At 42.5% G+C, this 24,899-nt stretch overlaps 1 protein-coding gene across 1 annotated transcript in view; it reads left to right on the top strand.

Annotated features, from left to right (window-relative positions):
• The window catches only part of ZFYVE16 (zinc finger FYVE-type containing 16), a 49,053-nt gene extending 28,832 nt beyond the window's left edge, over positions 1-20,221 (top strand). Inside the window, exons 11-17 of the mRNA XM_060235788.1 lie at positions 6,706-6,810; positions 8,902-9,052; positions 9,755-9,835; positions 10,637-10,799; positions 14,717-14,822; positions 17,026-17,190; positions 18,421-20,221. Coding sequence (XP_060091771.1) covers positions 6,706-6,810; positions 8,902-9,052; positions 9,755-9,835; positions 10,637-10,799; positions 14,717-14,822; positions 17,026-17,190; positions 18,421-18,585 — 936 coding nt within the window. The 3' untranslated portion in view covers positions 18,586-20,221. The remainder of the gene's footprint in view (positions 1-6,705; positions 6,811-8,901; positions 9,053-9,754; positions 9,836-10,636; positions 10,800-14,716; positions 14,823-17,025; positions 17,191-18,420) is intronic.
• Positions 20,222-24,899: the final 4,678 nt, after the last annotated feature.

The following is a 24,899-nucleotide window of genomic DNA, read 5'->3' as shown; positions in this document are numbered from 1 at the left end:
ATCTTCCCCACTTCTCGCGGGAGAGACGCAGTCGGCAGCTTCTGCGACTCAAGGTCCCTGCAAGCCCAAGTCTGGCAAGCACACCAAAAAGTCGGATGACACCAGAAAGCGCCGCCGCTCCGATTCTGCCCACGCGGACCCGACGGGCAAGCTAAGCTCTAAGAAGCCTAAGACCCGGCCATCAGATCAAACCGGACAACACTCGGGTTCGAATCCGACCACGAGCTCGACCGCAACTAAACAGAAGGCATCGAACCCGACCGCACATGGCTCGGGCTCGATCCCGAAAACTCCGACATCGAAGTCGACGGCAACACCGTCTGTCACACCGTTAGAAATCGTGCGCATCTCATCTAAGTCCCCATCGATATCGAACTCTCCACCGGACCAGATACTGGAGACCCACTCTCCTATATCCGTCAGCAGTCACCGTCCTTTCGACCCTCGTAAATTCGTGGACCTCTCACAGCCGCTGGACGCCCACGCTCTGACCCGAGAGCCTTCGACTCCTAGAGTCCTTCCAACCAGACCAAGATCCCGCAGTCGCCGACGGTCACACAGCCGCCGCAGGGAGAGATACTATTATTACTCCCCGTCGAGATCCAGGTCCCCGTCCCCTCGGGACCGAAGGCGGCACCGACGATCTCCGTCCTACGAGGTCTACCGCACAGACCCGAGAGACCGTCACTACCGCACCTATCATGACTCTCCTCGGTACCGGGACCGCATGGACAGACCAGACCGAACCCGTTACCGAGATGTGTCTCCACGCAGACATCACCCTGATTTGGACACATCGCTTCGGCATCGTGACGACCCCACGCGTCGTAGCGCCGAACCGAAACTCCCTTCACCACACGGATCCGTGCGCACTGTTCCTGACAAACAGCCGGCACCCCTCCAACTCCAGCCTGACCCGCACCAAGAAACCGAGGACGACTCCGAGCAGGAACTCTCCGACTCCGACCACTCTTCGGGCTCGGACTTACAGTCTCCTGACTCCGACATAGCAAAGCCAGCGGAACTATCGCCGTCAGAGGGCCCAAAGTCATACCTCGACCTTGTCTCGAATATGGCGAACTCACTGAACCTGAAGCTCAACACCGACGCGCCCAGAGTTTCGGACGTCGTATTCGACCTAGTTCATGCGGATCTGCCATCAAGTTCTTCTCTCCCCATGCTCCCTGTCCTTCTGGAAACGCTTAAGGAAGCATGGGACAAACCGGCATCGGTACCGCCAACATCCAAAAGGGTTGAAGCCCTTTATAAGATACACGCACCGGACTCGAAGTTTCTATTCACACACCCGGCTCCGAACTCGATCATTGTCCATTCCTCGTCGAAGTCCAAACAAACCAGGCACCCAGTGCCCCCAGAACGGGAAGGCAAAAAGCTCGACACCATCGGGAGAAAGATATACTCCCTCACAACGGCCACGACTAAGATACATAATTACATGGCATGCTTCTCAGCATACGCCTACAACTTGACCACCTTCCTTAACACACTGATCCCATCTCTACCTGAGGCATCCCAGAAATCAGCGACCAATGCCTTGCAGGAGCTAGCCAGAGTAAGCAAACAGCAGATCAACACTGCTCGTCACGCTGCACAGTGTTCCTCCAAAACCTTGGCCTCAGCCATAGCCCTTCGCAGACACGCGTGGCTTAGATCCTCGTCCCTCCAACCTGACATCAAGTACAAGGTTGAAGATTTGCCCTTCGATGGCCTTGGCTTATTCAATGCAACTACGGATGACATTCTCACATCAGTAGACGACGGCAGGAAGAGGGCGAAACGACTGGGAGTCTCGCAACATCCAGCCCAATTCGGCAAGCACAGGAACTGGAGGCCCAGCCATTATAAGGGAACCAGGTCCCCGAGACAACAGGAGCCATGGCGACGCAAACCACCACAATCTAAACCCTTTCAGCACCGACGCCCTCAAACAGCCAAGAAACCTGCAGCTACCTCCAAACCGTCTCTTTGACCACCCTGCCCCGAGCCATCCAGTTTCCCCCCATCAGCCGCAGCCTTCCACACACACTCGTCTGCAACCGTTCTACCCTGCCTGGAGAGACATCACTTCGGACTCCTGGGTCCTCGCCATCATTCAAAGGGGCTACCTAATAGAATTCGCATCCACTCCGAAACACCACAGATTCCTCACCACACCTCCGTCCACTCCCCTGCAAGCGGAAATCGCGTCTCTGCTGGACAAAGGCGCGATAGAACCAGTTCCACCTCAATACCATCGCACCGGATTTTATTCCCGCTACTTCCTGGTGCCAAAGAAGGACGGTAGACTCCGCCCCATCCTCGACCTCCGCAAACTCAACCTGCACATAACCTACAAGAGATTCCGTATGATCACACTCCAGGCAATCCTCCCGCTCATCCCAGAACAAGCATGGATGGCGTCCATAGACCTTCAGGATGCCTATTTCCACATCACAATCAATCATCGTCACAGAAGGTTTCTCAGGTTCACCACGGGGAACAGCACTTCCAGTTCTGCTCCCTCCCGTTCGGCCTATCCACAGCCCCGAGGGTTTTCACCAAGTGTATGGCAGTGGTAGCAGCCACACTACGTCAGCAACACATATCAATTTACCCGTACATAGACGACTGGCTGATCGTCGCACACTCGAAGGAACAGCTGCAACTGGACGTCTCCGCTACCCTCTCTCTCCTGGCCACCCTAGGCCTCCAAGTCAACCTATCAAAGTCCAAACTGGCTCCTACCCAGCGAATCCAGTTTATAGGAGCAGACATCTCCACAGTCTCTCAAACGGCCTCCCTACCTCAAGACAGAGTACTCCGTATACAGGCTCTGGCCACCACCATCATCGCCCAGCGATCGCAAACAGCCCTCACATTCCAGAGAATGTTAGGCCTCATGGCAGCAACCACCGCAGTTTTGTGCTTCGCGAAGCTGCACATGCGACCCCTGCAGATGTGGTTCGTCAGGACCTTCCATCCGCACACACAGCACCAGTCCACGCTACTCACCCTACCGCCACACATCATAACATCCCTCAAGTGGTGGACAATAGAACGTCACCTCCGCAAGGGCATGCCGTTCAAACAGGCACCCCCCTCGGTGATTGTCACCACAGACGCCTCCAAGTGGGGATGGGGAGCCCACTTGGGAACCCTCACAGTACAGGGCCAGTGGTCAGACCACGAACGCTCTCTCCACATAAACTGCCTAGAGCTCCTCGCAGTGCACAAGGCCTTACGGTCCTTCCTCCCATCGCTGAGGAACCAGCACGTCCAGGTCACCTCCGACAACATCGCCACGGTCTTCTACATCAACAGACAGGGAGGCACCGCCTCCATCAGACTCTGCAAGAGGGCCCTGGCGTTGTGGCACTGGAGCATAAGCCAGGGCATCTTCCTCACGGCTGTTCACCTACCAGGAACCGAAAACACCCAGGCAGATGCCCTGAGCCGCCACTCGACCAACAACCACGAGTGGTCCATCAACAGCAAATACATCCGACAGATCTTCAGCATCTTCGGGACCCCGAAAGTAGATGTATTTGCTTCACCGTCAAATGCCCAATGCATCCACTTCTACATGAGGGGTCCTCCGTCTCATCTCTCCAAGGGGGACGCCTTCCTCCAAACGTGGAAGGGAGCACTCCACTACCTCTTTCCCCCCGTTCCACTTATCACCAGAGTTCTACAGAAAATTCAAGTAGACCGCACGAATTGCATCCTAATAACCCCATGGTGGCCCCGCCAGCCATGGTTTACAACCTTGCTGCTTCTGTCCAACAATACATTCCTCCTACTTCCTCAAGCGCAGGACCTCCTCTTCCAACAGGACGGCAAGGTCCTGCATCACAACCCAGCATCACTCAAATTGACAGCTTGGAGGATCAGTTTCTAGAGTTTCCCCCTGAGGTCCGCCAGGTCCTAGTGAATTCCAGAAAGCCATCCACTAGAAAATCCTATCTACTTAAGTGGAAGCGTTTCTCTCACTATGCCTCTCAGCATAACTTCGACCCCAGCTGCGCCACCATATCCCAGGTGCTAACCTATACCCTAACGCTCTCCAGGGCGGGGCTCTCATACTCTTCACTGAAGGTACACCTGGCAGCCATCTCAGCCTTCCACCCCCGCATTGGGGGCACGACTGTCTTCTCTCACCATGCTACCAGAGCCTTCCTCAAGGGCATCATTCGCCTACACCCACCAGTCAAACAAATTCTTCCTACCTGGAGCCTTTCTCTCGTCCTAAGCCAGCTCATGAAACCACCTTTTGAGCCCATGGCTTCTATTCCACTACACCTGCTGTCATGGAAGACAGCCTTACTCACGGCTCTCACCACAGGCAAGAGGGCAAGCGACATCTGTGCACTCAGGGCGGACCCACCATATACGATCTTTCACAATAGCACGGTGGTCCTCAGACCCGACCCGACATTCCTGCCAAAGGTCGTCTCTCCCTTTCATCTGGGGAGACAATCAACCATACCAGCCTTCTTTCAGCACCCCACGGATGCAGGGCAAAGGGCGCTCCATAACCTGGACACACGTAGGGCCCTAGCCTTTTACATAGACAGAACCCGCCAATTCCGTAGAGACCCTAGACTCTTTGTCGCGTACGCCGCCCACAACAAGGGCAGCAAAATATCTACTCAGAGACTTTCCAAGTGGCTCGTTGCCGCTATTGAACTCTGCTACCAACTGGCGAAACAGCCAGTTCCTCAACACATACGAGCCCACTCGACCAGAGCCGTGGCTACCTCGTCAGCCTTCATGAGGGGCATCCCTATAGAGGACATCTGCGCTGCAGCCGTCTGGTCCTCTACATCTACCTTCGCCTCGCACTACGCTCTTGACGTCCGTGCCCGGCGTGATGCCTCCTTCGGACAAGCAGTGCTGCGCTCCATCTTCGACTAACCACCGTGAGTACTATACTCTTTACGTTTTTGTCCTAACCATGCATATTCTTACAGATCCAGCACCCACCTCCGAAGAAATAGCTCGCTAATCACCCATATGTGTGAATGCACAGAGACCACGAAGAAGATGGACAGGTTTCTTACCTGTAACTGGTGATCTTCGAGTGGTCATCTGTGCAATCACACAGACCCACCCAGCCTTCCCCGCTGCTGGACGCTCATCTAGCACATTCGTTTCCACCTATCCGGCGGCGGGAAGAAACTGAGTGGCTAAGCGCCTCCCCCTCGTCCAGGCATGCGCAGTGCCTGCCTCCTCCCCAGGACGAGTGGGAGGCGCGCCAGATCTGCGATCAAGATTGCTTTGAATTCTCCGAGGTTGGGACCAATCCTGCGGATTACCCATATGTGTGATTGCACAGATGACCACTCGAAGATCACCAGTTACAGGTAAGAAACCTGTCCTTCTTTTCCCCATAACTCTTCCCATTGACGCATTTGTATTTGCTCTCTACGTCCATTTAATTGTACATTTTTTTCACTTGTTCTTCGGTTTCTACCTGATGTAATAACTAGTGTATCTCTTGTAACAGATGATCTTTTTGTTTTGTAATCGGCTGTTTGAACTTAATCATATCCTCCTTTGCTGATAATCTTCAATCATGAAACTGATTGCTGATATGACAACCATTGAATATTAATTTCTTCATCTCTGATGTCTTGCTAGGATTTGAGTTTCCCCTGAGGATTTTCCATATTCCCATATATGGTAGAGCATTTACCATATTCCCATATATTAGAAAATCACTTTTGTTTCTCATATTTTTGTCGTAATGAGCTTCTATGGAGAACATAAGTGGCGAATTTGGAGGGATCAATAAATTCAGGCATGTAAGCCATATTCTCAAAGGTCCATCTCTAACTATACTAATTCTTTCTTGCACTGTGATCGTTTTAGTTGATTTTTAATCCTTTAATTGGATTAATCCATTAATCATTTTAGTTGATTTTTTTAATCCATTAAGTAACTGTGTAAACCAGAATGGCCACACTTGATTAACATAAGAGCCACAAAGAATAAATGTCAGATGTTTGAGAGCCACAGAACATGGACAAATATTATGCACATGTACCATATAAATCACTGACCACCATTTGCATCATTATGCATCTCTCTTTGTTGGTAAATACAGTTTCTACAAGAGCTATGAAACTAAGGGGGAACCCTGCGCCACCCTCTTTAATTCTGTCCCTCCTTCCAGTAGCTCCCTTGACTCTTGCACTTTCTGTCCCTGCTCTAGTGGACCTCTGTGGTGGAGGGAAGAGCTTGCAAGCCTGCCTATTTTTCCCTGCTTCACACCTGGTGGAAATAGTCACCTACCTATGAGTCAGTGCTTAACCTGCATCTAGATCTGTTATTCTTTGTCTTGGATTTTTAATCCAATCCACAATCCAGTGCTGCGTGATAATTTTATAATTGGAACTCCTAGTCCTCCTTTTTTTTTTTACACAGTATGATTTGTCTTCTAGTGGTAGAATGCATTTCTTCCTGCACTCAGAGGCTGCATGTGTAAGACGAAGGTGCTGCTGCTAGTGCAACAGAATCCTAGGAGTAAACTGCAAATATTTTGCCTGCAGAAAACAATAACAAAGCTTTTCTAGTTTAGTGGGTTATAATTAGTTCTTGTCTCAAGGTTGTTACAAATAACTTGCTGGTGGAATTTGAATATTTCTTTGGATTACCATGCAGTTCAAAATTAAATATCAAGATTAACTTCATATTTTATTACAGGATCTTAGGAATTATCAGTATACCTTGAATGCAATAAATAACTTAGTTATTCATATGGAAATGGGTAGAAGCTGCATTAAAATACCTCTGAACAGATATAATGAGGTAAGTGTAATTTCTAATGAGGACCTATATAGGTGATAATTCTGCCTTGCACTTCCTCCGTCTAGCACTCCAAGAGTTTACCTGCATCAAAGCAAACCATGTTTAATACAGCCTAATTGCAGACATACCTGGGATCTGAACATTCATATTTTGAGTTAGAATACTGATTCAAATTAGTACAGACATCAACAAATCATGCAAGCTCTATTCTTTTAAGCATGGTTAATGGTTATGCTTTTCTGTGCTAGCTTTTTATTTTACCTTCATTTGCCAAAAACATCAGTAGTACTTTGATGTCTTTGCACTGAACTTCCTGTTGTGTTGATTCACTGCTTTTGCACTAACTAGCAGACTGGGTCCATGAAACAATAAATGTCACCCAGATAGAGAGGATGGTCACCCCTGCCATGAAGCGGGCAGTGATTTATCTGCTCCTAAAGAAACTTACTTTGGGCCCAGGAGAGTTGAATGATTACTAGTCACAGAACTGAAACAGCTAGCCCACCATTGGGAGTTGGGAGGCACTATTTCTGTGTTGGTTTCAGCTAGAGATTTGAGCTGAATTGCCACCAATATGTGGATTATACTCAGCTCTATATCTCACTTCGAGCAGATCCCATGAAGGTTGTGGAAATCATGAACAGGTGCCTGGAGGCAGTTTTGGAATGTATGAGGGCTAACAAACTGAAACTTTAGCCCAACAAAAAAGAGGTGCTGCTGAGATATCTCCTGTTCTGGATAGGGTTGCATTATCCCTGAATCAGGTTTATAGTCTGGGGGTGCTGCTGGACCTGGTCCTCTTGTCTGATAAACAGGTGGAAATGGTGACTGGGGTGCCTTTCACTAACTTCAGCTGGTAAGCCTGCTGCAGCCCTTCCTAGAGGGAAGGATCCTGCCACTGTGGCAAATGCCATCTAGATTAGATTACTGCAGTGTGCTCTATTTGGAGCTGTCCTTGAAAACTATCTGTAAGTTAAAGTTGGTACAATATGCTGCAGTCAGAATGCTGACTGGAGTGGGTTGTAGGAATCATATCACTCCAATCACTTCATCTGCACTGGCTTATAGTTTGCTTCCAGGCTAATTCAAGGTGCTAGTATTGAAAGCACCAAGCTGCAGTCAGAATGCTGACTGGAGTGGGTTGTAGGAATCATATCACTCCAATCACTTCATCTGCACTGGCTTATAGTTTGCTTCCAGGCTAATTCAAGGTGCTAGTATTGAAAGCACCATGTGGTTGGGGCCATCACACCTTAAGTATCATCTTCTTTCATACAAACCTACCTGTCCTCTCTGGTCATCTTTGGAGACCCTGTTGTTTGATGCTAGATGGGTGGCCACCCCAGAAAGAACGTCTTCATCATGGCACCAAGACTTTGGAACGCCCTTCCCATGGAGATTCATTTGTCTCTCTCTAGTGTTGTTTTCTGCCAGTGCGTGGAGACTTTTTTGTTTTGCTTGGCATACCTCCAATAACTGTTAATTGTCTCTTCTGCCTGGGTGTGGTGTTATATGGTTTATATGTTTTATTGATTTTTTAAATTTTATATATAATGTATTTTAAAAGCTCTTTTAATGCTGAAGTTTTGGGGACCCTATTTAGGTGGGAAGGTCACATAGTAATAATCTAAAGTGCCAAAAACAATAATAATAAATTTTTATTTATATCCCGCCCTCCCCGCCAAGGCAGGCTCAGGGCGGCTAGGGATGAAAATGCTTTGCTGAGTTTCTAAAAACAGGCATATGGGAGGCTGAGCAAAGCCTGTAGGCCTTATGGTGTATGATATCAGAGAAAGTTTAAAAGAGACTACTTACTGTGTGTCTTAAATGTTTTCCCAAATGGTATACCGTTGAATATGGTCTTGTAGCATTCTGCTATGCCAGATCCATTGTTTTACAAGATAGTTACCTACATTGTACCAGACAGAAACGGCAGTATGGATCTTCTTTAAAAGGGATGTGAAGTATTAAGAAATTGACATAGATGTCAAATGGGTTAAGTATAGATAATCTTATCTATAGCAGCCTAATTGAAGACTTGGCTAGTGAAATAAAGCAAGGATTTTATATAAGACATTTCTATAATTGCAGGTGATGAAAGTAATGAATACCTCTAATGAACATGTCATTAGCATTGGAGCAAGTTTTAGTGCTGAAGCAGATTCTCACTTGGTTTGTGTACAGAATAGTGATGGAGTCTATCAGACACAAGCAAACAGCGCAACTGGACACCCTAGGAAAGGTAAATGTCCTGTGTTTGTTGATTTTTATTTATTTAAAATATTTATATCCTGCCTTTTGTTGTGGCTAAGACAGTTCCAAATCATAATTGTGAAAGCATTACAATTTAAAATCAAAATAAAACCCCAAATGATCGCCATCCTCCCAGGCACATTCGCTGCATATTTGTGTGTCTGGAGTGTGGATTCCTTACTTTTTGTCTTACCTGTATGACACAGCTAGCCCAGTCTCTGAAGTTAAGTTGGTCCTCATTTACTAACCAAATGGGAGACCACCAAGTAAGTCCAGGGTTGCAATGCAAAGACAAATAATGGCAACCCATCGCTGTTCACCTTTATCTTGAGAACCCTAGATGACTTGGTGATAGTTTTCCTCACCAGGAAGCAATCATGTTCCTTGTTTCACAGTAGAAAACTAACAAATAAACAGTAAGCAGCGTTTCCCTGCTTGGTATTTTAAATTTGTATCCTATACTGTATATTTGACAAATATGTAAATGAGTCCTTTTTTCTTGATGCTGACTGTCAAATTTTTGTTTAAGTTGAAGTGTAAGACTTGATTTTGGTTCTGATTTCTGCAGAGTGTGAGTAGGCACTTCATACACTATGCTTCCAGCCTAGACTTGTTTTTCTAGGACCACAGTATTTGTAAACACTATATGTAGCACAGACTGTATTTAAAATACTTTGTGTTGTCTGTCTAGTTACAGGGGCAAGCTTTGTTGTGTTCAATGGAGCCCTAAAAACATCTTCTGGATTCCTTGCTAAATCCAGTATTGTTGAAGGTATGGCATCTCATGATTCTAGAACAAAAGTAGCAGTTCAAATTGTGAAAATTATTGATACAAGAACCTCCTTGTTTGGAGAGGAGGGCTGGAATAAACTTTGATTAATTAATTTCTTTATTATACTTGTAGTTATCCTGTCTTGCTTAGACTCAAAGCAGGTTACAAAGCTAGGGAAACGATGTGCTAAAGAAAACAATATAAGATATATTTTTTAACTTTGCAGCAACTGCATTACAAAAATTCAGAAACATGTAGTGCATACCAAATAACCCATACAAACAGCACAATGAACTACAACCCTAATTCCCTTTATGAAAGCACCCCCCTGAACAGTTCAATTTTAGACAGTCTGTGGAACAACAGAAGTAACTATAGAAGTTCATTCTATGCATTTTTCTGCTGTGTACTCCTCATTATTGCTTTTGAAACAGTTTATACAATTTTAATACACATCTTTATCATCTTCTTACAGCTTCAGTTCTTTTTGAGTAATGTTTCATCTCTGCTTTATTTGTGAAGTCTTAGTCAATATAATTCCAAGTGACAATACTAAATCCCTTTTCTTCACATCATTTCTGAAAAATCTTTAGTGGATATGAGTTTAGGAGTATAAGCTTATTAACTTCTTCTACATCATTTAAATCAGAATTACACAAGGGGTTTTTTTTGCTTTTTATAGTGATCCCATTCAAATCATAGCCATATGCACCTGAATCGGTTTTTTTACTGTTTTGAACTGTTTTGAACTGTTGCAGAACATAGTATTTTACATTCAGTAAAATAATTCTTCATTTACAGATGGATTAATGGTGCAGATCACTCCAGAGACAATGGAGGGGTTACGGCAAGCTTTAAGGGGAAAAAAGGACTTTAAAATTACATGTGGTAAAGTAGACTCAGGTGATCTGAGGGAATATGTGGACATTTGCTGGGTGCAGAATGAAGAGAAAACAAATATGAGGTATGATGGCTACTAGTATTTAACTGAGTTTTGAGGGTTTTTTAAGCTATAATGTCTAATATTGGCCAACTGATTGAATAAAACCAATTGGCTAGGGACTTCAGCATCCATGACAAGGCTGCTTTGGATGAATTCCTGACTACCTTTGGAATTCTGGTTGTCACAACTGAGGCTCAGGTCAAAGCTCCAGTTCATCACTGGAATACAAAGATTACTTGGGCAGTTTGTACAGTAGAGGCTAGACATTTTTTACTGTCTTATGAGCTTGCTTGGGCTTTTGTTTTTCTGAGGAGCTTGGAAGTATGATGCAAGCTGACAGATCTCTAAGAACATAAGTACAGAATAACCCAGGATAAGCAGTACTCAACATAGACTAGAGCAAATATTTATGACTACCCTATGGTGGTGATGGTTGCAGTGTTTCTGTGCAGTCACTGGAACACTTTCCTATGAAGAAAGGTTAAAATGCTTGGGGCTCTTTAACTTGGAGAAACGTCAACTGAGGGCTGACATGATAGAGGTTTACAAGATTATGCATTGGATAGAGAAGGTAGAAAAAGAAGTACTTTTCTCCCTTTCTACATGAACTCGTGGGCACTCAATGAAATTGCTGAGCAGTTGGGTTAGAACTGATAAAAGGATAAAAGGGTGATTAACACATCGAATTCACTGCCACAGGAGGTGATGGTGGCTACAAGCATAGAAAGCTTCAAGAAGGGATTGGATAAACATATGGAGCAGAGGTCCATCAGTGGCTATTAGCCACAGCGTATTGCTGGAACTCTCTGTCTGGGGCGAGTGATGCTCTGTATTCTAGGTACTTGGGAGGGACAACAGTGTGAGAGCTTCTAGTGTTCTGGCCCCACTTATGGACCTCCTGATGGCACCTGGGTTTTTTGGCCACTGTGTGACACCGTGTTGGACTGGATGGGCCATTGGGCTGATCCAACATGGAATCTCTTATTGTGTCTGTAACAAAGCTATAATTTGGAGCTGCTGTGTAGTAAGGGGGCTTCTTTGTATGTCGCAAATTGAATCCGTTCAAGGCCTACTGTGACTTATTCGCTAGGGATTTGATGAATATATTGCTGATATTCACCAGAGTTTTGATACCACTAGTTAGCACCTTATTCAGAATGTTTATAGCCTAGCCACATTGCTTAGATGAATTTAAATTAATTATTACAGCTAGAAGATGGGAAATTTGCATGGAGCTCTGCATTTTTCCACACATCAGTCCTAAATTCTTATTGCCAAGGCTGTCTGCAGGCACTTCTGAGAGTTAAAGAAAGAGCCATCGTGGAATGGCTCTAAGCACAAAATGGTTGGGACCAAGTATTAAAATATTAAGTTTCTGTAAAATGTTGGGTTCTTTAAAAAACAGCAAGCTGGGAGTAACTTTCTTCTTAGGGGAAGAGATAGAGATAGGAAGGGTTGTTCGGGTCCAGCCAAAGGGAGAGGTTTTCAAGCCTAAAGATATTTTAAAAACCCTGCATGGCTAAGTCAGGGGCACATGATCATTGTACAGAACGAACTTTGTACATTGCAACTTAGCCAGCTGGTATGGAGTGACCCAAAGCTTTCTTTTTTCCCCTGCTCCAATAAAGACACTTGGGATTCTGCCAGTAAGATTCAAGAAGCAGATGGCATCAGGAAACACAGCAGTGAGCACTATGGTGTTTCTGAGTGTCACATTGGGTTCAGTGTTGTATAATATAGAGCTGGGTGTCTATGGTGCTTCTGGGTGTCACATTGTGTTCACTGTTGTATAATATAGAGTTGTGGGAGGCATTTTGTTGGTCGATGATCTGGAAAAGCAGCCTATTTTGGATGCCACTGTACTCATTACAAAGGAACAACTCTGTAGTTTAATGATTTTATAATCAAATTCATGCTTATAAATGAAGGTGCAGGTATCCTCTTTGCATGTAGCACATTTGTCCAACTTCATTTAGGCCTTTTCCTGAGATACATGATTTAGCCTCTGTTTATCTATGCTGTGATTGCACCCAGATCCACAGCAGTGTGATATATTTGATGTTTATCTTTGAAGACTGCTGGAAAACTTAGGTTAGTTCAAAATATTCAAGATTGTTTAAAAACTTGCCACTGCTCAAAAATTTTCACTGGCTGCTTACTCGCTTTTGATCACAGTTCAAGGTGCACTTGTTATTACTTTGAAACTTGAAATGGTTTGGGACCTGAGAATTTAAAGAAATGCTTTCTCCTTTACATAATGGACTGCCAGTTTAAGATCTTAAACAAAGGCTGTGATGGACTCAGGCCCTTAGCCTGAGTAGCTGAGAAACAGGCTTGCGGCGATTGCCTGAGCAACAGAAAAGTATCCTTTTGAGGTATGCTCAGCAGAAAATCACCTCAGGATTTTTAGTCTTAGCCAGGGGGTCTTTGAGAGAAGTCTTCAGAATACCAGTCTGAAGTGAAGACAGTGGGCTTAGGCCGGGCAGCTGTAAAATCAACTGGATGAGGGGCTGAGAGCGGCCAGAGTGGATGGGCTCCTTGTGCCAGACAGAGCTGGGTGGACTCTGTCTGGAAAAGGGAGCTTTCAGACAGTTTGAAACTCTGAGGGAGATTTTGCCAGTGATCAGGCAATCTCCAAGTACAAACTAGATCACACAATTACACACTGAGGGGAGAACTGGATTCTGGTGGTCAGCAGAGGTACCCAAGACTCAGACCAGAGGACTAAGTGTAGGGCTAAGACGCATCGGTATTGAGGGGTGCGAGTCCTGGAAGATAGCTAGTGTGAAAGGGTCTGTGAGGGAGAATACTGACACCAGTGGAAGAGTGATTGAAGTTTGTTATTTATACGATTTGACACTGCCTAAATTAGGGTAAGACATATGAAGAAACAGCATTCAGTGCCCAGAAGACACAGACAGCCTGTGTGAAGTAGAGTCTAGTGGGACTCTGAAACCTGCCTGGTTTATTGTTTATTTTAAAGATCTGTCAAAGTCTTGTTATATTTTTACCTCAGCCTGAAAAAGTCTCTACTCTCTGAAATTATTTTATTCTTCCAACTGATTTGCCTTTTAATATTGAACAGTTATAATCAATATTTCATCCCCCTCCTTGCCTTTTGTTATCTAATAAATATTTTGTGATTTTTAACTTTAAAACTGTCTGGTGCCAATTATTACTAATTCTGACAGGATTTCTGTGAGTCTGATTGAGGGAAGGTGACTGGGGAGAAATTTAGAGTGGTCGCCCTCCCGAGTAAAGCCTCTGGCTGGGGGTTCCTCACAAAGGCACTGAGTGAAAACATATTTGTTTTGTTTGCTAGGCCTTTTGGTTATGGGGGAAACAGCTACTTCAGGTTCTAAGTTTAATTGTAATTTCACTTTGTACTGTTTCTCAGAAGGTTTATGCAGAGTTTGTGTACATGTACCTTAAGTAACTAGCAGGTTTACATTTTTATGGCTGTAGTATTCCAAGTGGACAATACAGAGATATGTAAGCTGTTGAGTCACAAAATTGTACACTGAGAATGCATTGTTTATGTCTTGGAGATTTTGACCACGACTCTCAAAGAACAGCAAAAGTGGTTGAAGAATCGAAAGGGGCTTGTTTTCTCAAAGTAGCCCATTCTCTTTCCCAAATGATAAAATATTCTTTCTAAAGTAGTCTAAAAACATTTCTGATATTGCATTAGCTGTTCAAAAGAACCAAAATTCCATTGGGCTGATAGAAGGTTAAGCAACTTTTTGGATCCTGGATGTTAGTTAGGCATTCAGCCTACTGATTTAAAAAATTAAAATGATAAACCAGGGAACACGAGAGAGCATAACTGTTTAATCTGTCATATATTCGTGCCCAAAACATTGTTCACAGTGTGTAGAAGAAGAATTATCTGTGGTGGCCAATTGGTGTAATTAATGCAGTGTTACCTTACTTCATAGAATTACAAGTCCAATAGATGGAAAGTCAATGGAAGGAATTCAGAGTGAAAAAATAGTTCAAGAAGAAGATTTTGAAATGGATGGAAAACTTATAAAATGTACCGAAGTAAGTAAAAAAAAATTTGGTAAGTAAAAAATATTCACTTGAGATTAAGGAATGATGTTAAAAATGTTGCCCTGACCAGGGTGTTGAAGACTGGCCCAATCTCATCAGATCTCAGAAACTAAGCAGGCTTGGCTCTGCTTAGTATTTGAATGGGAAACATCTAAGGAAATCCAGGTTTGTTACACAGAGGAAGGCAATAGCAAACCCCCTCTGGATGTCTCTTGCCTTGAAAACCCTATGGGGTTGCCGTAACTCAGCTATGAGTGCAAATTGATGGCACTTTCCACCACCATTAAAATATTATACTATCTGTTGTTTGTATATGTAGCGTTTGTCTGGTGATAGTTCTTTCATACAGCTGTAAATGTATGTATGGAACAGTAGGTTCTTTGTCTTTAACCCAACCGCATTTTGTTTTTTGCCTTTGCTTTGGAAAGCACAAACATTACTTGGCCTTGAGATCTCAGCAGTAAAAACAAACTTCAGCTATTTTTTCTGATTGAATGCCAGTATTCAGATTTTATTTTTTTTTAACCTAGGGAATGATGATACTGGTGGCTGTATGTCAAAGGATTCGGATTAGCAACATTTTAACAAAGATCTGTATAACTGCTTTTTCACATTTGCTTTTTCTGCAGGTTCTTCTCACAGCTTTCACCATATAATAGGTTCCTTTATGTTATCTCACATATCTTTTTCTTACCTATCATAAAAAGCAGATAATCAGATAGTGCATAGGTTGGGGTCAGAAACTGGGCAAATCCAAGAACTTTCATAGGATGAAAGTTACATCAATTCAGAAGCCCAGGTATCTGTTAGAGACAGAATTCTTGTAGGGCTGTTTTCACCCTCCTATCCTTCCCCCACCCCATCAAGTTTAAATTGGATTTTTATGCTGTACTGTACTTAAATTGGATTTTGATGCTACATTTTAAAAGTAATTTTTAAAAAGTACTATACATTTTATTATAAATTTCTCATATCCATATAATCTTTTTACATTTTTGAATTGAACACCAGCATATTGATTCTTAATGGGACTGTCTATGAATTGGGGTGGTTGTGTTCATAACTTTAGGGGCGAATGTGGTAGCAGTCAGAATTTTAGGCAGCCCTGTCTCCCAGTTGCAGTATCTTCTGACAGCTAGTGGAGAAGTCTTCTTAATATAGGCCACATGAGGATGGAAGGCTTCAGCAAAGGAGGCCAGGTTTATTGGATGCCCACCACCTCATCCAAAGGTCTAGTGGAACTGCTCTATTTTACAGACCTGCAGAACCTATTGACTAACCAAGTTGTGCCACATTGGTCCCCCACATCTCCAAAGACAAGATGCTCTTCATGAATATAGAAAGATAACTGAAAACATGGCTGATGGAGGCCTATCCAGATTAAGATCCCAACACCCAGCAATAAGATCTGCAGAAGTCCTGAAATCACAGAATTTTGATTGGGACATAAATGGTTGCAAACATGGATGCAATCAATTCCACCCAATATCCATAATATGATAAAAACCAATGAGAGGCCCTCAGAATTTGACTTGACATGTAAAGTATGGAAGACAGCTAATAGAATACTTTGGGAGTTGTGCAGACTTGGTGTTTAAATGGGACAGAATACCAGAACCTGAATGCAATTGTGGTGCAGCCTGCCAAACTATTTTCTATCTGTCATGGGAATGTGAGCATCGTGCTTTCCAGGGAGATGTGACAGAGCTCTTTGAACTCTCCTCAGCTGTGATTGAGTAGATTGAAAATTTAGATATTCATATTTAGGAGGATTGCCCAATCTCATTGTGTCAACTTGGTTACATATTTTATATTATTATATACTTTGTGTGTGTAACTCTGCCGTATGATAAACAAGCAACAAAGCAAATAGGAATCAATTTTAATATGGAGTTGGCTGATAGACATCAAGTATAGGAATCTCATTGAATATGTGTCTGAGATTTCTAGATCATATGTTTATATCATAAATACACTAATATAAATAAAGTTATTTCATCCAGAGTTGTTGTTATGCCCTGATTTTTTAATTTGGGGGTATTCAGTTATGATTATGCCTAAGTGGAGAGCAGTAGTGAGTTAAAGAGCCACTGATCCATTATATCTCTCACTGAGCATTGCTTAAGAGATCTTATGCTGTTAAGTAACTATCTTGCTAACTCTGCTAACTGCTGACTATTTAATTACATTCCAGGTGTTCTATCTTGTGAAGACTAGTGAACTATACAGCCATCCTCCTTACCAATTTGCTAAAGAAATCGCATTGGCTTGTTGTGCTGCTCTTTGCCATCATCTCAAAACGCTGAAAAATAATGGAATGAACAAGATAGGTCTTCGAGTCTCCATAGATACTGACATGGTAACTACTAAAATTATACAGTTATACATCAACATGGTTTATAATAATATAAAGCCTATTTGGATTGTAACTTGCCATTTAGAGGTGAAAGGAAAGGAGTTCAGCAGATGCTACCAACTGCTTAGGAGCTGTTCAGCTTCCAGCCCCTCTGCCACCTCCCAAGGGACTTGAGGAAAGATCAGACCACATACCATCATCTCCTAACCTGTTTGTTACACATATCTTAATTCTGCTATATAAAATGAACTGACAAAATAATTGAGGGGGAAATTATCCCTCCATTTTTGTCTAGTTATATATTGTGTACCTCATGCATTGTCTAGTATTGTGTAGCAGTTGTCATCTCAACATACGAAAGACATATGACCTTATTTCATCCATAAGTGGACAGAACAACCTAACTATTTGCAGAGGATGATAGCAACTACTGGGAGTTTACTTCCCTGACCTTCCCTGTTGTTAGTCACAACAAATTGCTGCAGGATAAATTAGTGGTACTATGTAGCACCATTCACTAGCCAGAGACACAACAGCCACTGGGGGGCAGTGATGCCTCTAAACAAGATCTTAATCTTTGAGTAGAGACACAGGCTGGATTCAACCATAGGCCATGTCAGAGTGCAAGGAGCTTGGCTCTTCTTAGCTGCAGTTGTCATCTGCTGTGTTAAAATCTGCATTACTATCTGCTAGCTGCCTGAAAATGTTTTTTCTGCAGCATGTAGTAGTATGATTTTTTTAAAATTCCTCTTCCTTGTTCATTTCACCCCCCTTCTTAAAATATTAAACAATGTTAAAATGTTAACAGTTGTGCAGGGCCGGTAAGATAGAGTTCTTCCACCTTCAACTAAGGTGGTGAACACTTGTCAGTCTCTGGCCTTCCTGCTACAGCGGCCCTGCTGAAATACTTATGTCGAATTGACCCACTACATTAAAGCTATGTCCTCTGTCTTGTACCAGCTGGGGATGTATGGGCGGAGTGGGTGCAATTTTATATTGCCATCTGCAGAATTTGACCTGTTTTTAAGATTGTTATTTTTTTTAATGTATGAATTAATTTTAACTCTGTATATTTATTAACTGTTGTTACCCACCCTGAGCCCGTTGAGGGAAGGGCAGGTTATAAATTGATGATGATTATCATCATCTATAATTTTAGGTTGCTTAAACCATTAAGATCAGAAAACAGATATGAATAAGCAATGGTCTTATGCATGTATTTTTCATTTTTAGGTGGAATATCAGGCAGGCTCTGGAGACCAGCTTTTGCCCCAGCACTATCTAAATGATCTGGACAGTGCTTTAATTCCTGTGATCCATGGTGGAACATCAGATGCTACAAAACTACCACTGGAAATTGAATTAATATTTTTTATTACCGAATCTCTCATAATATAATTGATTGCTAGCACTTACCGATACCAAAGCAGTTGCATTACACATTGAAACATTTAGGTTTATCTTTTAAAAAAACAATGATTTGGTAACACATCTTTAAGAAAGTATTTTGCTTTTTAAAAAGTAAATATATTCTTTAACCTCAACCTGGAAGCATACAGTTAAAAACATACAGTTTTGTAGTGTTCTGAAACTTTACACTTAATACAGACATTGAAGAGTAATACAAGCATGTGTGACAATACTGAAGGATGCCCATGTAGGTCTTTCTGAAATAAGTGTTTTTATGATTGATGCAGATCTCATGTTGATTTTATCTGATTGAGCCATTTTTGGTAATGTATGTCTCCCCCAGCATGAACATATTTAAGTGAAACAGAAGAGTTTCTGAGTCCTGCAGTTGGGATTTAAATACATTTAAAATTTAAAATCTTATAATTACTAAAGAACAGGCATATTTGAAATGTCTGATAGTTTGCACAGAACATGTTTCTGCCAGGTGTGATGATTTTGTAAGACTTCATATTTGAAACTTTTGATTTTAAATACATCAGGACATTTGAAGTATATAATGGTGCCTCAGAGTCTTAAACTGTGCCCATGTAAACTTTGTTATATATTTATAACGGATTTGTTGAACACAAGGATACTCTTTGTATTAAATACCTAGTCTTTTTTTTCTTTTGTGCTCTGATATACAGTTGTTTCTTGGATTTTCCAAGAATAAGTAACAAGCTAGATGACCCTTAAAGTAGTCATCCTGTAGCAGTGAATCAGGCATAAAGCCTGTCTGTGCTCTCTTCTCTAATTTTTGAGAATTTTCTCTTGGTAGCCCTGTTTTTTTTTAGGGAGAGCAATGTATTAAGTGTGGATTTTCATGAACAGTTTACTGTAACATACCTGAGGTTCTTTATACTGTACTTATTTTTATACTGGGGATATTTGCAGTAAAAAAGCATTTATGTATGAGGAAAATTATTGAAATTAGTACCTAATTAACCTAAGGTTTGATAAATTGCTTAATTTGTTACAGACAGAAGAAAATCATGTGTGTGATTTCTTTCATTAAAATGTTATAATATTGTACTGTGACATTAATATGTTTTAATATTTGGATTCCTTTCTGAGAGTCACAGGACATATTTATCCAAATTACATCAACTAAAAATAAACACATATCTAAACACATACTGCACTTTGTTAGGATAGCGTAGATATTTAGCAGATTGAAAAGAAGATTTTGTCCAAGAATTATCACTGAGTCAAAGCATTCTTTTATGTTAAGAACTATAATACTGTGGGCCAGCTAAAGATTACTTAACACTCTGCAAAAATGCCATATCTTAAGTGCTGGATATTTGTGAATAAAGGAAGGCAGCTGTGACAAAGAACATTAAGAATTGACCCATAATAAGTAACTATAGTTTGTACAACATACTGTATAGAAGTAATTTTAACCAATTTTGACATAACAGCCAGGCTTATGAGATCTTGGAAACTGATAATTTCAGTCAGTTTATAGATAACAGTACTACACTGTTTTAGTACAGTGTTATAAAGAGGATTACAATTCTTACAAATGTATAAATACTACTTTTTAATAAATGGAGCTAGCAAGTGCTTAACAATGAGACAACTTTTAAAAGGTCTTGATAGATCACCCGGATTTTAAAAAAAATCTTTCATTTTTGTGTCTGATATCATTTGTATCATCAGCCTATCAACTATTTCAGGTTTCCAGAAAGTAAGCATAAAGATCTGTACATCTGTTTTAAAGGTGAAGAACTTTATGGCAATGGTTGCATTCAGATGACATGGAAGTGAGCCATGAAGTGCTTGAATTTTCACACTTCCTTGCTCTTTTGTTTCCTTCTGTCCATCTCACCCTCATATTAAAATTGAAGACTTTGTGGTTTAGAACTAAATGCAGTTCTCCATGATATCAAAAGAATAAACTAGTATTTGTGTTTAGCTTTCAAAATGACTGCTTTGTAAGGGAGAGTAGGAAATGGATCAGCTTGAAGGGCTTTTTTCTTTGTTCTAGTGATAAATGTCCCGGTACATCCATGTATATCTGACAAAACCATAAGTGGTTGTATTTAATATTATTAAAATCTGGTTACTTTACAGCTTGATAAATAGGCTGCAATAAGCAATTTGATTTGTGGAAACACAGTGTAATGTATAATATAACCCTTGACCAAAGAACGGTGCACTCCTATCTAGGATGGTCATCCTCTTCCATTGAGCGTGCAGCTTCAGGAAGGATATACATAGAGTGGTGAGGAAGGAAGAGGACACCTGCCTAGTCAGCCAGATCAATCCTGGCAATCAATGGGTGAAAGATGTTGCAGCCAGATCGCTTTCATGTAGGTGAAATTAGATTACTTCGTTTTGCTCTGTGTAGGGCTGCCCTTGAAGATTGTCCAGAAACTCCAGTTGGCATAGAAATTGCTCCAATCGTGTGCCATCTGCACTGGCTTCTAATACACTTCTATGCCCATTTTAAACTGCTGTTGTTGACCTTTAAAGTTCTATTCCGCTTGGGACCTGTATTCCTTGAGGACTGCCTACTCCCTATAATTATTCAGGGACCCTACTTTGGATGCCTCCATCATTGGAGATTAGATGGCTGGCAACCTGTGTGGCTCCCTCTATTGCTCTCTTCTGCCAGTGGGTGAAGACTTTTTTATTTTGTCTGGTGTTCCTTAGTTGGCCCTCCTTGTTTGTTTTAATCATTGTTTATACAGAGTTAGCCACATGTGGCTGACATCTGTGTGGATATCTAAATCCGCATATCGGCCATGTGGAGGCTAAGATAATTCTGCAAAATTGGGGCACCCCCTAGGTTTGCAGAAAAATATTTAATATCTGGCTTCAGCTGTGAGGGTGGGAGGGGTTCAGGGAGTTGCAGCTGGCCTGGAATTGGAACCTGGGGTCAGGGATGGAATCACAGAGACTCGGTGGCAGAAGCTTTGTGGGCAGAGGAGCTTCAGGAGCCAGTGGCCCATCCACAAAGGCGTAGAGGCTCTCCAGTGTTCATGTCAGGAAGGTAGTTTGGAGGTGGGAGTTCAGAAGCCCAGCTGCAATAGTGTGGGGAGGGGCAGGAGCCATGATAGGGGGTACCCCTTTCCTCTCTTAGCTAGCAATGACTGGGGGAAATAAAGAGGGGGAAGGGATCCCCAGGTGAGTATTGAAGATTTCCATTTAAATCTTCTCTAAAGTGTGAGCGGATAGATGAGGTAATTGGAGCCATGGTGTGAGGCCAGGAGAGTCACTGCTGCTGTCGATGTGTGTTGGGAGTTGCCAAGTGAGCAGGCAGGTGGCCAGGAGCACTGGTAGTGCTGTTGAGGCTGGAAGAAAGAGTGAGGAGGTAGAAGAGGAAAGAAAGTGTGACAGTAGGCATACAGAAGTGAGAGAGGAGACATAAAGTGAGAAGGGGGAGAGCTGGGAGGAAGAAAGAAGTGGAGGATGAAGGAGGAAGCAAAGGTAAGGGCAATGAGATTAGCACGCCTAAAAGTTTCTTGCAGGTCCCCACTTGTATGTCCTATTTTTAAAGTTGATTTTAATATCTTTAAACCTTTTGCTGCTTCAAGGGCTGCAAACGTTTTAGATAAGTTTTTTGTTCTAAATAAATATTAGCAGAAAAAAGACATTCTATAGGATATCTCAGCTTTATCTGTCCTTAAGGCTCATCTGTACTCCATTTTTCCCAAGCAAAATAAGAACTGGTTTAACATTTTGGCTCCAGGTTAATGTTTCGCCAACAAACATTAACATGCAACATTTTAACGTGACTGAATTGAACTGGTATCAAGAGTGTGTGTGTGCACGCATACACACAGCACTTCAGAGGAAAAGCCTTAAATGATTAATTGGTTTTGAACAAAAAAAAGCCAATTAAATTGTTCAATAAAATATTACCTTTGTCTTGTGTTTAATGCTGGTGTAATTTGCATGGATTTAGCTTTACACAGAATTAGATCAGTGCAATTTAGATTTTAATAAGATCAGTTTACAAATTTTCACAATATTATTCAGTGATGGTTAACATAGAGGCTTATCCCTTGTTCCAAAGGTGTACTTTGACATACGGATTTTGATTTCTAATTCTTTTTAAGCCTGCTTATGGGAAATCTCACTACCACCAACACAATCAAGCATGTGTCCTTTGCATTACTTCTGAGCTCTGCCCTGGTTTAAACTTGACACTGGTAAGTCAAAAACACACACAAGGTTTTGCATTTAACACAGTGTCTATTCCAGGCAAAGCAGATAAGAATGCTTAGCACAACAGAATTGTGGATCCTAGATGGATGTTGTGCTGTTGAGTTTAGGAAGCATGTGTAGCTGCCTGTTTTAAGTGAGATGCTTGGTGAGAGCAAAGTCCTGGTTATTCAAGTTGGATACCTTGCCAGTTACTGCATTTAACCTGGACCCCACAGCAGAAGAATTAGTGGATTAGGCTGTATCTCTTTGTTTGAACTGCAGATGGAAAATGACATTTTTAATACTTTTTGCAAAAACTCCCTGCCCTGTTTAATTCCTTGCATGGGTTATTGGCTATCTTTTTACATGTAGATACAGTATGGGAACTTTGAAAAATTCCGTAGCTGCACCCTGAAGTAGTATGTTTCATTGGAAAGTGTCTGTTGTACAATAATTTGCAACTGGATTTTCTATAAATGGTTGCTATAATGCAATGACAGACTGTATTTGTATGTCAATGGATTCTGTGTTTTGTATGTCAGATTTTATTGTCCTGTGTTGTCTGTTACCTAGCAGCCTTCATCCTTGCTGTATTTCTTTCTGTGGTATTTGTTTCTAAGCAACAGCTCATCTCCCATTCACTCTGACAAACTCTGTAAGGTCTTAGGCAATTAAACTATTCCAGCTTTGTTAGTGGAAAGGCTCAGTCCCTCCTAGAACTGATGACCAATGTGTGTTGCCTATGAAGCTTACAGGCAGAGGAGAACAAGGAAGAGTGACCCATGAAATTAAATGTTACAGTTGATTTGAAAGTGGACAGGAAGTCATATTACTGTGATGCTGCTGCCTTCAGTACCACTGCCACCTAAGGCATATTAGAACAAATCTGAGCTGAAAATTCCACTAACAACCAACATACCCTCTCAAATCAGCAGTTTGTGAGTCTGATTCTGGACTGCCATAAAAACTCCCGTAAAATTCTAATAGGCCAATGGGTGGAGGGAGGGTTGTGGCTACCCATGTGAGGTACAGTCGCTAACCTCCAGGTGGGCCAGGAGATAATCCAGAATTATAACTGTTGTCGAGACAATGGGTTTTAGACCTGAAGAAAATGGCTGCTTTGGATGGTGAAGTCTATGGCATTCTATCCGAAGCGCCTTCCCCTCCCAAATCCAGCCTTCCCCTAGCTTTGCGCTCCCCCCTTCAGGAATTTTCAAATTTAAGAGTTGGCAACCATGCAACATGATGCAACACCCTCCACTTTAGAAGAAGAAGAAGAAGATATTGGATTTATATCCCGCCCTCCACTCCGAAGAGTCTCAGAGCGGCTCACAATCTCTTTTACCTTCCTCCCCCACAACAGACACCCTGTGAGGTGGGTGGGGCTGAGAGGGCTCTCACAGCAGCTGCCCCTTCAAGGACAGCCTCTGCCAGAGCTATGGCTGACCCAAGGCCATTCCAGCAGGTGCAAGTGGAGGAGTGGGGAATCAAACCCGGTTCTCCCAGATAAGAGTCCGCACACTTAACCACTACACCAAACTGGCTTTAAACCTCTGGGGTTGCCTCACCTCAGGTAACACTTCTCCCATGCTGGCCCGAACTTCTCCATGCCCTTCAGAGGCTGACATCTCTCCCTTCTGGGGTTATCTTGAAACAAAATAACGCTTTTACATATTGATTTGGGGGAGGAGGGCATATCCAGAAACTGCACCAAGCTTTATTGCTTTGAAACCCCTAATGAAAGGACAGTCAACATTTCCATCCTGGAATCGAACAGGTTTGTTTTCTTGGTAGTTGTGCTTCTAAGAGATACTGGGATCAGACCAGATTACAAACTTGAGAAAAGTCTGTATTCAACAGATAAAGTGGGTCTGACTCTGGACTGCCATAAAAGCCCCCGTAAAATTCTAGTGGGCCAGTGGGTGGAGGGAGGGTTGTGGCTGCCCTTGACTTACTCAAGGTCCAATGATCTGTGTAATAGTAAGCATCAAAATATCTTTGTTTCCCTTTAACTGATTATAAAAAACTGCTTTGTGACCATAACTACTGAGTCCCAATTAAGGCCTTTCAGATCTGTCTTATTTGAAAGAAGAAAAAGAACACAC

This window comes from Heteronotia binoei, chromosome 4 (genome assembly GCF_032191835.1).
Source record: "Heteronotia binoei isolate CCM8104 ecotype False Entrance Well chromosome 4, APGP_CSIRO_Hbin_v1, whole genome shotgun sequence".
Classification (NCBI taxonomy): domain Eukaryota; kingdom Metazoa; phylum Chordata; class Lepidosauria; order Squamata; family Gekkonidae; genus Heteronotia; species Heteronotia binoei.
This window is presented reverse-complemented; position numbering and strand designations above follow the sequence as displayed.